We start from the raw sequence: 16,895 nt of genomic DNA, 5'->3' as shown, positions 1-16,895 counted from the left end.
CCTGTGGATCTCCTTACCTTTCATCATTTTCGGCTCTAATTTTGAGTAGCCGGGGTGGTGTGACTTCATCATTGCGGTGTGATGCGCACACAATGTTGTGCCAGCCTCGCTAATCAAAGGAAGAGCCAGGAATGCCATTAGTTAAGGCAACAACACAGATTACTGAGCTGACCGATGGACTGAAGTCCTGCAAATGAATTCTTCCCATTTCTAGTATGTGGCAGCACATAGTGTCCACCGTAAAGCCTCTGGGCATTGCCCTATATGCTTACGAGCAAGGTGTTTAGGGTTTTATAGTAATCTAAATTCTGTTTCGTAGAAACACAGGGGTGCAGGTAGGTGTGCTTGCATGACTCAGTGAAGCTGGTACTCGCTATCAGCAGTGGCATTTTGTGATCAGTAAGGCCTGTTTCACACATCCGTTTTTGGTCATCAGTCAAAATCCGCCAATTTTATAAAAAAAACGGATCTGCCAAAAAAGGGGCGGATCTGTTTTTTTTTTCCCCCATTGATTTGCATTAGTGGCGGATTTTGACTGATGGTCATCCGTTGGGTCCATTATTTGATGGATCCGTGAGAATTTTAGTGGCTTCCGGGCCGACGAGACGGAGACTGCAACGTTTTTTTTGGTTGACGGTCCACTATTTTTAACTGCGCATGCCCAAAAGGTGAAAGCCGGGAGCAGTTTTAACTCTGAAATACTGTCCCGGGAGCCGCTAAAATTCTGTCTCTCTCTCTATCTATCTCCCTCTATCTCCCTCTCTCTCCTTTTTTCCGGGCACGGGTACCTTTTAAAATTCAACCTTCGGCCGGAGCCGTAAATACAACGGTCTGGTGACACACGTTGCTGTCAATCCGCCGACAGATCCGTTTTCTGCCATTTTCGCGGATTACAACTGATCTGTAAAACGGATGTGTGAAACAGGCCTAAGTAGCAGTCGTCACAGTGACGGCGGATTCATCTGAGATCATTTGGCTTAGAAAAAATAATAAAGGGAATCAGGTAAACGAAAAATTGCAACACAGAGGCTGAAATAGTGGAATAGTTTATCCCCCTTGATTTCAGTCTATGATCTGACTCATCGGTCTATTTAAGGGGCCACACTGAAAGGTTCACATTCCTTGTCTTTTATTGATGACCCCATTATTAATGTCCTCACTCTGACTTCTATTTTGCTCTGGTCCTGTCCCCTGTACCAGTTACACCTCCTACCGGAGTCTGGTCCTCCCACTTCCTCAGTCTACTATGTAACTCTAAAGTTTGGGAGCCAGGGAATAGCGGAGACTGAAGTGGGAAAGTGGCAGCTTCTCCAGCTACCAGTCTGGCAGAGGGATCCCCGCGGCCGCAGGCACCATGAGAGTCTGGAGCATGGATCACTGGAGAGGGCTCCTCACCGCCTGGGCTCTCTTCTACTTACCAGGTGAGCTGATCAACCATCTGGACCACTAATATCAGACATAATAATGTTAAGATGTATTATTGATTATTAACCCCTACTTGCACAGAGAAAAATATGAAGCGCTGCTTTTTGATTGTTTCAGAATTCTATCAGTTCATTGGGTACAACTCAAGTAACTTCACTGATTGCCATTGATGGACTTTTTAATTAAATTTTATCAATTTGATATGATTATAAAGGGGAAAAATATTGGTAGGAAAATGCTACTTACTCATCACCAGTGTTTTGTGCACCTGATTCAGTTTTCCAGAATGTTGGGGATGTCTTATATGAGACATTTGCTATTGTTCATTACCTATAATACATTCATATTCTACAGGGTGAGAGAACCTGGTCAAGTTTAGACTATGACTGGCATGTGCCACATACACACACACTGAGTATAACATATGCCAATGCTTATAGTGCTTCTGCACCTGGAGACATCATCAGGTTTTACATTCAGGACTGTTAGACACATCTGCATTTTGGATCCCAGTCTGTGTCCCTTTAATATGAAGGAATCTTCCTTTTTTTTTTTTGTATGACGCTGGACACTTCCAGAGAGCTAAACATCTGGCAGCCACTGGAAACAAAATCTGCCGTCAGCCCAAAATCCCAAAGCATTGCAGAAATGTGAGGAGCAGGAGGCTTGAAAGATGAAAGGCGAGAGTGGTGGACAGAGTGGGATAGGGGGGCTCTGGTGCTGGGCTTGGCATCTTCAGAAGATGATGCAGAATTGGGGGAGCTCAGGACCGAAAGGAGGCAATGGAGGACAGGTCATAAATCATCTCAGCTATGTAAGGAGCCACAAATATGTCAGGAGAGATGCAATGTCACATCAGGCTGAGCAGTGGAGGATGTGGAGAGCTTTCATATATCATAGTGGAGGGCAGATAAATGGCAGAAGGAGGGATACCTAGAGAAACATATTTACTGACTGGCGGAGAATGTACCATGGTGTGTGTGTGTGTATATATATATCTACTATATAATTGTCTAATTCTGTCTGTCACGGAAATCCCGCCTCGCTGATTGGTTGCGGCCTGTCAGTGACAGTCGCTTAGTCGTCGCAGCAACATGGCCGCATCGCTTATTGTACAGGCACATTACAGCCGTTAAAGGCATCACTGCTGCGTCGCTCATTACACAGGCACAGTCCTGTACATATTCTAGAATACCCGATGCGTTAGAATTGGGCCACCATCTAATATATATATATATATATACACAACTGTGGAGGGCAATAGATTGGATTGAGCAAAATGTGGATCTGACAGGTTGAGAGGTCCACTGGAGATACTTCACCTCTACAATAATGGTGTCACATCAGTTTAGCCCCAGTTGTCCAGTACACAATAAGATTTAGGGAACCTGTCATGTAAAATAATGCTATTAACCCTGAAGTATGTGGTTTATCTGCAGGTTAATAGCATTCTGACACCGTGTGCACTGAGAGCCCCACTGCCGGGAGGAAATTAACTTTATTCCCCTCAGCAGCCACCGGCTTTCAGTCACAGAGGTGGCGCCGGCACGGTTTCGGTTGCCACTCAGAGTATAAAGGCAGTGGTTGTAAACGCACCATCTGCACTGACTGACAGCAGACTTAGCCTTAGAGCTCAGCATAAGGGCCGGCTGTCAGTCAGTCGGGGGCGCGGTTACAGCGGCTGCTTTCTATACACAGAGCGGTGGCGTGAAACTGCACCTGTGCCACCTCATTGACAATGCTGAATGCTGCCAGGAGGAATAAAGTTCATTTTTTTCCGGCAGCAGGGCTCTCAGTGCTGCTGTTACATGGTGTCAGAACACTATAAGCCTGCAGATTAATCCTATATCTGCAGATTAATAGCATTATTTTACATGGCAGGTTGCCTTTAAAGAAGTTGTCGAGGACTATAGTAAGGAGGTCTGCTTTTTTACAGAAACAGCAGCACAGCTGTTCATGGGATGTGCATGGTACTGCAGCTCAGCACCATTCACTTGAATAGGGGGTGGCTGCTGTACCAGACACAACCAACGAACAGAAGTGGCACTGTTTTTCCAATCTGGAATACCTCTTCAATTCTTCACACATTATACACTTGCTCTTATGGAAGATACACAGTAATAATGACTGTAGTTACATATTTTTAAGTGCAAGTAAATTATATCTGCAAACAAAAATTACTAGCAACAAAAGCCCCATAAATGTAAGGTCATATGGAGACAAGGGGAGAGAAGCCCCCGCTCCAACACCATATGCACAAGCTCAAAATAGATATGAGTACAGGGAGAAACATAAGAGCATGCGATCAATTGTATGTAAAAAAAATGTTCAAAATTTTATTAAATACACATAATACAAAAGAAGTAACAAAAAGAAGTGCTCATAAATAGGTGCGGACAATATGTCCCATGGGACAACCCCTCAACCTACCCCAGATGGAACAAGACTGGTAAGAACACCATTAGGGGAAATATAACATATGTGGTATCTATGTCATGAAGCCCTATTGCCATCCAAGGGCCAGAGTACTGCAGGTCAAATGGCCAGACAGAGTACAAGTGCTCATTGTATTAGGGGCATAGTGTGAATACCCCATAATTGTAAATTGCCCCAGAGCTGCAGAAAAACCCCGTGGGTTAACTTACCTGGGAGGGGAGGAGGAGGAGAGCCCGGCAGTGAAGCCTCCAATGGTGTTCTTACCAGTCTTGTTCCATCTGGGGTAGGTTGAGGGGTTGTCCCATGGGACATATTGTCCGCACCTATTTAAGAGCACTTCTTTTTGTTACTTCTTTTGTATTATGTGTATTTAATAAAATGTGGAAATTTTTTTTTACATACAATTGATCGCATGCTCTTATGTTTCTCCCTGTGCTCAAACAAAAATGACTGTAGCTGAGTTTGATTGTGGGATATATAAAGGCACCAGTGTGCTTCTTGCATATGTGACTGATATCTACAAGACATTTGGTCCTTAACCTGTAGTATACCTGAGGGGTATTCGCACTGTCCTCGTGGTGTACTCTTAGGCTCAGTAAAGTGTATAAACATAACTTTATGGTTACTTTGATGTAATATGAGTAAGGGGTTCTTATTAAAATACTATGCTAGAGTCCTGGTGAAAGTTTTACTGCCTATGATGCTTGTTGAAGTTAACATGCAGAAATAAATGCAATATGTGGTGTGGGTTAATAGTTATCCTGGCCTTATAAACACTTAATACATCATACTTGGAATTCTTCCTTCCTTTCATGCTACCTATGAATTAGATATCGCTGTGTAAACTACCAATGGTCCATTACACTCATTGTCTTGACTATCATTGTGACAATGACATGGTAGTGCTAGCTTCTTCGTATATTCAATCTTAGCAAATCGGCAGCAATGGTAAAAGCAATTTGGTAATGGTGTTGGTTAGTTTCTAAGGAGGAGCTAACCTTACTAATGCAGCTATGTTCTCTCATTATTTATATATATATAGTCCAATGCTGTATTATTAGCTGTGACCACAAAATGGCCCCATTGTACCAAATATCGAGAAGAGATTATATAGTGAACTTATAGCAGGGAGTGAGTTATTGTGTGGCTGAAGCTACATGTGAGCCAGGAGACCTCTGTGACTTAAAGGGAAGGTGCCACCAGTTTTCTTGTAGTTCTTTTTTTGTGAAATTAAGCTTAAAGGGAACCTGTCACCATTTTTTTGGCCTATTAGGTAAAAACATCATTTAATTGAGTGTCAGCTATGCGTTCCACAACTATTTCTGAAACCCCTTGACTCCCCATGTATCACCCATAAAAAGCTTTTTTATTTGTCCCGCGCTGTATGTTAATCTGTTCGGTCTGGTCCGATGGGTGTTGCCTCTGTTCTGTCACTCCACCCCTTCTCGGCTTGCTGTACGCATTCTTCGCCGTGAAGATCACAGATGGCGTACATATTTTACGTGTGCACATTGAAATGTGACCTCATGCGTGTGCATTATGCTTTGCCCAACTGAGCACAAAGCCTAAAATCAGTAGTGCGCATGTCCCGGAAGTATTTTGCGGCCATGCGCACTACTGATTTTCGGCTTTGCCCTCAGTTGGGCAAAGCATAATGCACACGCACGAGGTCACATTTCAATGCGCACGAGCGAAATATGTACGTGATCTTCACAGCGAAGAATGTATATAGTAAGCCGAGAAGGGGTGGAGTGACGGAACAGAGGCAACGCCCATCAGACCGGACCGAACAGATTAACATACAGCGCGGGACAAATAAAAAAGATTTTTATGGGTGATCCATGGGGAGTCAGGGGGTTTCAGAACTAGTTGTGGAACTCATATCTGACACTCAATTAAATGATATTTTTAACTAGTAGGTCACAAAAGTGGTGACAGGCTCCCTTTAAAATAGTAATTAAATTGTATTAATGCAATGTTTGCACTGTTTGCAAACATTTCTATATGAAAAATATATTTTTTTTTACAAATATACATATTTACCACTAGGGGGAGAATTTGCCATTTTAGACCTCAAGCAGCTATAGTAAGACTTGCAAAGGTTAGTAACATAGTTAACAAGGCCGAAAAAAGACATTTGTCCATCTAGTTCAGCCAATACTCCATCAGTATAAATCCCCAGATCTACATCTTTCTGAAGAACCTAATAACTGTAAGATACAATATTGTTACGCTCCAGGAAGACATCCAGGCCTCTCTTGAACCCCTCGACTGAGTTCGCCATCACCACCTCCTCAGGCAGGGAATTCCAGATTCTCACTGCCCTAACAGTAAAGAATCCTCTTCTATGTTGGTGGAAAAACCTTCTCTCCTCCAGACGCAGAGAATGCCCCCTTGTGACCGTCACCTTCCTTGATCTAAACAGCTCCTCGGAGAGATATTTGTATTGCCCCCTTATATACTTATACATGGTTATTAGATCGCCCCTCAGTCGTCTTTTTTCTAGACTAAATAATCCTAATTTTGCAAATCTCTCTGGGTATTGTAGTTCCCACATCCCCTTTATTAATTTTGTTGCCCTCCTTTGTACTCGCTCTAGTTCCATTATAGCCTTCCTGAGCACCGTTGCCAAAAACTGTACACAATACTCCATGTGAGGTCTAACCAGGGATTTGTACAGAGGCAGTATAATGCTCTCATCATGTGTATCCAGACCTCTTTTAATGCACCCCATGATCCTGTTTGCCTTGGCAGCCGCTGTCTGGCACTGGCTGCTCCAGGTAAGTTTATCATTAGCTAGGATCCCCAAGTCCTTCTCCATGTCAGATTTACCCAGTGATTTCCCTTTCAGTGTGTAATGGTGATATTGATTCCTTCTCCCCATGTGTATAACCTCACATTTACCAGTGTTAAACCACATCTGCCACCTTTCAGCCCAAGTTTCCAAGTTATCCAGATCCATCTGTAGCAGAATTCTATCTTCTCTTGTATTGACTGCTTTACATTAATTTTGTATCATCTGCAAATATCGATATTTTACTGTGTAAACTTTCTACCAGATCGTTAATAAATATGTTGAAGAGAATAAGTCCCAACACCGACCCCTGCGGTACCCCACTGGTCACAGCGACCCAGTTAGAGAATATACCATTTATAACCACCCTCTGCTTTCTATCACTAAGCCAGTTGCTTACCCATTTACACACATTTTCCCCCGGACCCAGCATTCTCATTTTGTGTACCAATTTACAGTATTTATCACACGTGAAAAATACTGATGGTGCTCTGCCCAAACACTGATGACAATGACACATGGATCCAAAACACTGATGAAACTCAGATGCAGAACACTGATGACATGGTACCATTTTTTGGCTACGTGAAAAGTACTGATGTATAAATGAGCCATAGAGACAGATTTATAGACTTAGTAATCTGAAGTGGAGAGGACCATGGCCCTGATTCATCACTGCCTATGTGCCTGTTTTTGTCTAGTTTTGTGTGTTTTGCACCTTTTTTTTGCTTGCACCCTACTCATTATTCTATTTGCGTCTTTTTTAAGACTATTTTATGTTTTTGTGTTTTTTTTGTTTTCTACTTCTGGGCAGTTTAGCCATTCCAGATGTTTTCACTTGATTCCTCAATTGTGACTTTTTAAAAAGTATGTATTTTTTAGAACATCAGTACTCAATTTTTGTGCCATTTTGCGAAATGTACAACTTTTTGTGTTAGAAAAGACAATTTCTGACTTTGCTCTAAATGCATGAATCGTGTGTTTCATTTTTATGAATTTGGCACCAAAAACAGCAAATAATACCGTAACACATTAAAGGAAAGTGACTTAAGAAAGAAGAATCGGGGCCTAGGTGTGTATCACTTTGGGAACATGTTTGCTTGAATTGTGATGTTACTGTCTAATGTCCATCTTGTGTTGTACTTTGTCCCAGACTATTTGTGCACCATGAGGTCCAAGGTTTGTTGGGCTAGGGAACTTGGCCCATGCCACAATGCCTTATCATAGTAGCAATCAACAAGAATGATAGTTTTCCCCACCGTAAGCTCACTGATCAAAGGGGGGAAGGAAGTTGCTATAAAGCGGTGTTCTGGTGCTGGAGAGTGCAATCACACTGTACGAGGAGCTGGAAAAAAAAACTGTCATTGTTATCAATAGGCCTGGGAATGTCCATAGTTAGGCCTCATTCAGATTTGAGATATCAGATACGCAGGATGCAGTGATGGACAGGAGGCAGAGCAAGGGTCAACAGTTATATTGTAAGGTGAAGGATAAAGGCTCAAGTACGGAAGTTCCTGTGTAGCACTGGTGTCAGAAGTTCCCCAAACTGTAACTCCTGCTGGGAACTCAATAGTACCGGCAACGGCTGGCGTGGTATCTTTTCCAGGAAGGTACTGTGGACAACAATGTCTAGTCTTCTCGCGGCAGCAGTCGGTCTCCGGTACCTTCCACTGAGTCTAGTCCATATACTACAGTGGCTCCAAAGGGTATGGACCACAGGCCTGTACAAGCCCAACGTGGCTCTGCAAATACACACTGGCGAAAGTAAGGGCACAAGTGTCTGGGCAAATAGTCGCTGGTAACGCCAGGGCGCAAGTGTCAGTCCAGTATGTGGTCACTCTTATGCGGCACGTGTACTGTACTCATGGACATGGAGCATACAGCACCTTGTTCTCTGGTCGCTACTGGGCATGCTGCACTTTCCTGTTCGTGCCAAAACCCAAGCGCTGACAACCACTGGCGCACAGCTTCTCTCTGGTGGTCTCCAGCACCCTGCACCTTCTCTTTGTAGTCACCAGGCACACACTGCCCATTCCTCTCCCTCTCTGGTTCCCGCTGCTGGTGGTGGGCGACAGTGGACGCTGGCCTGCACGATGCTGGTGCTCCCAGGACGGAGCACATCTCTCTTCCTGAACTATTGTGGCACTCCTGGCTCTCCTCAGTGCAGCGGACCCTCTGCAGACATCGGGGGACCCTGTCAGTGCTGCCTGTCGTGGCGCCAGTGCTCTGTGGTGGGGGCAGGGGAAGCAGAGTGCGCCGCTCACTGCTCTGCACGCTGCTCTGCGTTCGCGCCAAACTGACCTCCTGCACGTGCTTTTCCTTTTTATGCCCCCGCTGCTGCGCGCGCTTTTCTCCTCTCACTCCCCACGCTCCTGGGACAGCAGGAAGGTCTGACTCCCTAGCGCTTCCCCCAGGCAACAGGCTCAATTAGGCTTCCCCCCGGGAACCGAGGATGCGGCCTTTTCAGTTCCAGACCCGGCATGCATGTACCCGCTGTCTCGTCGTCCCCCTTACACAGACATCAGTTTTTTTGACGTATGAGAAAAATGGACCAAGTTTCATCAGTGATTTCCATCGGAATTTCACCAGCTTTTAATCAGAGCGTCATCAGGGGGTCATCACTCATCATTTCAATGATGAGAAAAAAAAGCGCTTCGCCACCTGCACCTATCTATCAGTCAGAGTAAAACAGCACATTGGTGGCATCTGAGTGCTGTCTGATTTTTTCACGGATCCATACACTTTAATTCCCAAGCTTGATCCGACACTCAGGTGAAAATTGGACATGTCTCTGCCATTTTGCATGTACCACTTGGTTTTAAAAAAATAATGGACATGTGAACAGCCCCATGGACTGTCATAGGTACGAGTACTTTCCGTGAAAAAAATGGATAGCGCTCATACTGGAAAAACTGACATGTTAATGAGCCCTAAGGGTGTTAATGGGCTGGAGACTTGAACAAGTGAGAGAAAGATGCCTACAGGCTCCCCTGAGTAACAGCCAGAACTTTTTGGGGAGGACTGGACTAGAGATAGCTTACCAGAGAACACGGTTGATAGAAAAAACGATGCAGACGGCACTTTCCTACAATGTAGATCAGCTACAAAAATCTTTACCACACAGTATTTTTAACACTATGGCCAATGAGTGACATACGTCATTGTATGAGTTGTATGAATATACATTGGCAGACATCTGTGAATACTTATAATAGTGAAGAGATGGCAACAGAGTCTTATAAAATGACTGGACTGACTGAATGAAATGAAATAAAACCCATAGTTGCCAAAAGTTACATCATTTTGACACCAGTTCCTTCTGCTGTGGTCACTGAAGAATGAAGCAAATCCTAATGTTTTTTTTTTTTTAAAGATTGCATTGAGTTCATGTAGAATATAACCTGCTAAAATGAAAAAGAAGGACTGAGACAAAGAATAAGATTAGATTACCGTATTTAAAATTTAAATTATAATTTGATTAATACAGATTATAAAATATTACACAGCAAAAATGTTTTTTTTTTCCCTGAAGAACAAAAATATCACCATTAATATTTCCTAGATAGGAGAGATGATGGAGTAAAACACTGGAAGAGACTGATAATATATAATTATTACCATTATGTTAGAAGGAGGATGCTGGATGGTGACATCAGTTCTCTTCCTGCAATATGACTGCTGGTTGGATAGTTTCAGTTACAATTTAAAGTTGATAAACGGCACATGGAAATTAATAGCAGTGTGCCATCTCCGCCACTCAAATAAGCTTGTCGGTGCAGGTCATATGCACAATATGAAAACTGTAAAGCAGAATTCTCTGGATTGTAATGTTGTGTAACCCATAAAAAACAGGTGCTGAAGCACCACTGTCAGGCACTCAGTAGTTTAAGGATTTTCTATAGTGTGTGAATTTAAGCAAGCTGTGAGGAATTTACAGTTGACCCCGTGTCCTGTACTACTTTAGATTGTTACAGGGGCAGCACCAGGGCCGGCCCGAGAGATTAGGGTGCCCTAGGCGAAACTATTTTGTTGCGCCCCTACTATTCTTGGCAGTAGATGAAAACTTGGGATATAAATTTAGGAGCAAAATAAACCACAACAACAATGATTAATTAACTCTCTCCTAACTCTTTAATCTTCTGAGAAGTTGTATAGGACAAATACATACAAAGTAATCAATAACACAAAACAAAAACGACCATAGGTAATTAAATTTTTTGTTTCCTTGCCTTTTTTTTTTTTTAAAAGGATGACACTAAGTCACCGAGATTAATTTGTTTAGCAACTTCTATCGAAATTGTTGCCAGCCCAACCAACCTCTCTTGCGTCATATTTGCCCTTAAATATGTACACTTTTCTTTCCATCCCTAAAACTTTTTGCCTTTTGACAAGATTTTTTATAATTTTTTTCTATTTTTTCTCTGGCGCCCCCTTTGGGTCGGTGCCCTAGGTGGCCGCCTAGTTCGCCTATACGTTCGGGCCGGCCCTGCAGCACACTGGGACAGTGATTAGTATTGTAGCTTTGCAGTGCTGGGGTCTTTGTTTTAAATCCCACCGAAGACCAAAGACAACATCTGCAAGGCGGTGGCCAACTGTTAATAGTGGCAGACCACATGTCTGCTATCGTGGCCGTGCTTCGGGGGGCGCCTGGTGGCAGCGGGAAGGAGAAAATTAACGTTTTTCTCCCTGGCAGCATTCCACTTCAGTCATGGGGTCAGCGCCGTCGCTGATTGACACTTTCTCTGCATTGGGGTCGGCTGTCAGTCAGGCCGGGGCGCGGTTACAGTCACCCCTCGGTATACTCAGAGCTTTGACTGAACCAGTGCTGGTGCCACCCCGTGGCTGAAACCAAATGCCACCTGGGATAATGAAGTTCATTGTCTCCCCGGAACGTGCAGGCGTCAGGCAGGTTAGTAACACTAATAACCTGCAGATTACCCTCATCTCTGCAGGTTAATAGCATTTTTGTCCGTGACAGGTTCCCTTTAGGGCAGTTTCACACGTCCAGATAATTCCGGTAACGGAAAAACCAGTACCGGAGCTATCCGTGTCCGTGTGCATACGTGTGCCATCCGTGTGACATCCGTGTGCTATCTGTATGTCCGTCTGTACCATCCGTGTGCTGTCCATGTGCTGTCCGTATGCTGTCCATGTGTCCGTGTCCGTGTTTTTGAAAAATTATTTTCAATGTTAACCCTTTGAGGCCTCATACTCACTGGCGATAAAATCGGACGATTGCAGTCCGATTTTTAATCGGATTGCACTCTGACCCATGTTAGTCAATGGGTGACATCTCACTTGCGATTTTTTTTTTCTCAGCCAAAATCGGTCTGAGAAAAAAATCGCAGCATGCTGCGATTTGCAGCAATTTTCGTCAATAGAAGTCAATGGGTGCTATTAAAAAAACGGACCAAAAACGGACCATCCATTTTCCATCCGTTTTAAACGGATACATCACCATTCTGTGGTATAGAACACTGTAAATGGTCCTGTAAATGACTGTAGAAAAAGAGTTGCTGGGAAAAAAAACGGATGGAAAACGGATGGAAAGATTAAAAAGCGCATAGAAATCGCATGACACTGGCATAACACTCCACCCTTTTTTCCAGTCCAGAAATCGGACCGTTTTTTTAATCGCCAATGGGTATGAGGCCTGACTTTTAAAAACGCACACGGATCGCACACGGACAGCAACCGTGTGCGGTACGTGTTTACATGGACCCATTGACTTGTATGGGTCCATGTGATCCGTGCTATTGCACAAAAACGGACATGTCAGCGTATTTTGCACATGGACACAAGGTCCGTGAAAACACGCTGACATCTGCATAGACACATTCCTGAGAATGTGTCTACGTGTGTCAGTGTCTCCGGTGCGTGAGAAAACTGTCACTACACGTACCGAAGACACTGACGTGTGAAACTGCCCTTAAATATGTGTGTAATCCATTTTAAAAAAATCTGCAGATTTCAATCTAAATCAATGTGAGATTTTTCTATGTCAAAATCCATTTTCTGAACATAGCCTAAACCCCTATAAGGACAGTTTCACACATCCAGATAATTCCGGTACCGGAGCTATCCATGTCCGTGTGTCCGTGTGCATACGTATACCATCCGTGTGACATCCGTGTGCTATCCGTATGTCCGTGTGCTGTCCGTATGCTGTCCGTATGTCCGTGTCCGTTTTTTTGAAAAATTATTTTCAATGTTAACCCTTTGACTTTTAAAACGCACACGGATCACACACGTATCTCTCTCATTCGGACAGCACACGGACAGCAACCGTGTGCGGTACGTGTTTACATGGACCCATTGACTTGTATGGGTCCATGTGATCCGTGCTATTGCACAAAAACGGACATGTCAGCGTATTTTGCACACGGACACACGGTCCGTGAAAACACGCTGACATCTGCATAGGCACATTCATTCGAATGGGTCTACGTGTGTCAGTGTCTCCGGTACGTGAGAAAACTGTCACTACACGTACCGGAGACACTGACGTGTGAAACTGCCCTAAGAGAGGGCACTAAAATATTTGCTGAAGGTGGATTGCTTTCTCTAGAGAAAGGCTTTTCTACAGGTTTTTTTTGCTATATTCACATAGTTTTTGAAAAAGTCTGTATTTTTTCTGAAGTATTTTCTTTTTCGTCCTATTCATCATTTTGGCAGTGGCTTTTTTTATCATCATATAAAAAAAAATTGGAAGCTGCCTGAAGAATGATCACATCAGTTTTCTAGCCATTTCACGGCTTTTGAAGCCTTAATAGGGTTAAAATAAGTTAAAATATACTGAACATATGCACAGCGAGTTGTTTTTACATTGCAGTGCATATGATTCTTTTTTTTACTTTTTTAGCACTTTTTCATACAGGTTCCAGGAGGAATCCACCTGAAAAAGTTATTGTGTGCACATACCCTAACAAGCTATAATGTAGAAAGAATTCACATAAAGTATAGTAATAACATTACCGTCCCTTTAATTCTCCTCCTGCTATACATATGTAGAAAGCCACAGAGGAGATTCTGGCTTTCATTTACATGAAACATGTGGAAAGATTACACGTTGACAAAATACTGTACAATCTCTCCTCACAGATCAGTGATCGCACTCAGTACATTTGTTTTTACCTCTCGTTGGCTACATTGAGTCTTCCATAAAGTTCAAAAAGAAACATAGCAATAAGGTTCAGTCCCTAATTCTGTATAATTCCTCAACTAGAGTTCTGACTAATGTCTGAGAAGAAAAACTGTAAAGAGATTGGCCAAGAACGCCGGTCTAGAGCAGAGCTGCAGAATTCATGTTTTCTGATGTAGTGACTGTCATCACCCCTGACATAACCCCCTACTACCCATGTCATTTCCCTGTTATAACATCAGCTTCAAGGACTAATTAAAGATCTTGCAGAACAGTATGAATCCTTTCCGGAGAACACATATGGGTTAATTTAAAATCAGCTCCCGTTAGGATCATTTTTTAAAGCATTCCTGTGGGTTGTGCACTTTCCGTCTGGAGGTTTTTTCAGGACATTATTCTGTAACTAACAATTCTTAGCAAAAGCATAATACATGATTTTCTGGATATATTGTCTGTGCACAGGGCATCACTAAAGAGTGACCGATAGCCATAAGTCTCTCTAGGAAAATACACAATGGCCATCCAGATAAAATAACAATCCTCTGATTCTATATCTCCATTAGATTTTGGTAAGGGCTTGCCTGGTGGGATGCATTATAGAAACTATAGGTAAGAGTGAGTAGCTTGGACCAGAGATGATGGTGCAGTAGTGTGGATCTTGATAGACAATATATACGGTAGATCAGTGAAAGCCAAGTCAGCATGATGACTGGAAAGCACAAATGAAGCAGAGCCAGGTGTGCAGATACACATAGGAACATTAACTGTACTGTATAGGAAACTGGTATCTTCCAGCAGGGTTGAAGTTAATCATAAGAATGCAGTCTTCCAGCAGTGAAATGATTAATAGCAGTGGTGTATGGAAACTGGCACTTGTAGTGAGGAAATGGTTAGCCACAGCTAGGCAGTGTTACCTTGATTGCAGAGACCAAGTGTGAATACCGAGAACAGTTGTGACCAGATATTAACTTGCTTCCTTAGAGGTTGATACATTGGGTACAGAAAGTATTCAGACCCCTTTAAATTTTTCACTCTTTGTTTAATTGCAGCCATTTAGTAAATTCAAAAGAGTTCATTTTTTTTCTCATTAATGTACACTCTGCACCCCATCTTGACTGAAAAAAAAGAAATGTAGATATTTTGGCAAATTTATTTTAAAAAAAACTGAAACATCACATGGTCATAAGTATTCAGACCCTTTGCTCAGTATTGAGTAGAAGCATCCTTTTGAGCTAGTACAGCCATGAATCTTCTTGAGAATGATGCAACAAGTTTTTCACACCTGGATTTGGGGATCCTCTGCCATTCTTCCTTGCAGATCCTCTCCAGTTCCGTCAGGTTGGATGGTGACCGTTGGTGGACAGCCATTTTCAGATCTCTCCTGAGATGCTTAATTGGGTTTAGGTCAGGGATCTGACTTGGCCAGTCAAGAATGGTCACAGTTGTTCTGAAGCCACTTCTTTGCTATTTTAGCTGTGTGCTTAAGGTCACTGTCTTGTTGGAAGGTGAACCTTCTGCCAAGTCTGAGGTCCAGAGCACTCTGGATGAGGTTTTCATCCAGGCCATCTCTGTACCTGGGTGCATTCATGTTTCCTACAATTGCAACCACTCGTCCCCTCCCTGCAGCTGAAAAACACCCCCATAGCATGATGCTGCCACCACCATGTTTCACTGCTAGGATTGTATTGGGCAGGTGATGAGCAGTGCCTGGTTTTCTCTACACATACCGCTTATAATTATCACCAGAAAGTTCTGTCTTCATCTCATCAGACCAGAGAATCTAATTTCTCATAGTCTGGGAGTCCTTCATGTGTTTTTTAGCAAATTCTATTGCGGGCTTTCATATGTCTTGCACTGAGGAGAGGCTTCTGTCGGGCCTTTCTGCCATAAAGGCCCGACTAGTGGGGGACAGCAGTGATAGTTGACTTTGTGGAACTTTCTCCCATCTCCCTACTGCATCTGTGGAGCTCAGCAACAGTGATCTTGGGGTTCTTCATTACCTCTCTCACCAAGGCTCTTCTCCCACGATTGCTCAGTTTGGCTGGATGGCCAGGTCTAGGAAGACTTCTGGTGGTCCCAAACTTATTCCATTTAAGGATTATGGAGGCCACTGTGCTCTTAGGAACCTTGAGTTACTGCAGAACTTATTTTGTAACTTTGGCCAGTTCCTTTGCCCTCATGATTCTCATTTGGGCTGATGTGCACTGTGAGCTGTGAGGTCTTATATAGACAGGTGTGTGCCTTTACAAATCAAGTCCTATCAGTTTAATTAAACACAGCTGGACTCCAATGAAGGATTAAAACCATCTCAAGGAGGATGACAAGGAAATGGACAGCATGTGACTTAAATATGAGTGCCTGTGCAAAGGGTCAGGAAAGATGTATATCTTTGTACCGTGTTAGCCAGAAGATAGAAAAATAATCAGAATTGAGAGTCCTCAGTGGTTGATACCTTTTAATGGCTAACTGAAAAGATGGTAACACATTGCAAGCTTTCGAGACTACTCAGGTCTCTTCATCAGGCATTGACTAATACAAAATCTGAAGAGTCACATATTTATGCACAAAACAGCACAGAAAAAAATGCAATAGATAAGACAAGTGATGTGAAGCAGAACTATCATTATGGGAGAGGGAGAAACTGTTTAGGATGCCTCTCTCCATACCCAAGTTAGCAAAGCTAGAGTAAATAGCCAACCTAACTTACCCCCACCCCCTTCATGTAGACTTAACGGGAACCCAATAGCTAATTAATGCTGCCCAATCATGGGCAGCATGCATCAGACAATGGCTGCATTATGTCAGCCGAATATGTTTCATTCTGAAAAGCTGCGATTTCAGAAGAAAACATAGTTTAATAGGCCACGGGGACTGAGCTACATGAGAGACTTGTCGGACAGGTGGGTACCTGGGACTTCTCCCCGCCTGCTACCCTGGAGTGACAGGTCTCTCACTGCGTGCATTGCATTGTCCAATCAGTGCCTACTGATGGGTTTGAAAATGTCATCCATTTGTAATGTATTCCAAATTCTGCAGATTTGCTTTTGGGCATTGTGATGCTGAACCCAGGAGATCGTTGTGGCTGTTCTCTTTTTTAGA

At 43.1% G+C, this 16,895-nt stretch overlaps 1 protein-coding gene across 1 annotated transcript in view; it reads left to right on the top strand.

Annotated features, from left to right (window-relative positions):
* Positions 1 to 1,286: 1,286 nt before the first annotated feature.
* ITGA11 (integrin subunit alpha 11) overlaps positions 1,287 to 16,895 on the top strand; it is a 243,032-nt gene continuing 227,423 nt past the window's right edge. Inside the window, exon 1 of the mRNA XM_073568948.1 lies at positions 1,287 to 1,421. Within this exon, the coding sequence (XP_073425049.1) occupies positions 1,355 to 1,421 (67 nt within the window). The 5' untranslated portion in view covers positions 1,287 to 1,354. The remainder of the gene's footprint in view (positions 1,422 to 16,895) is intronic.

Source organism: Dendrobates tinctorius, unplaced genomic scaffold (genome assembly GCF_039654945.1).
Source record: "Dendrobates tinctorius isolate UK_male_01 unplaced genomic scaffold, ASM3965494v1 ptg000022l, whole genome shotgun sequence".
NCBI lineage: Eukaryota > Metazoa > Chordata > Amphibia > Anura > Dendrobatidae > Dendrobates > Dendrobates tinctorius.
This window is presented reverse-complemented; position numbering and strand designations above follow the sequence as displayed.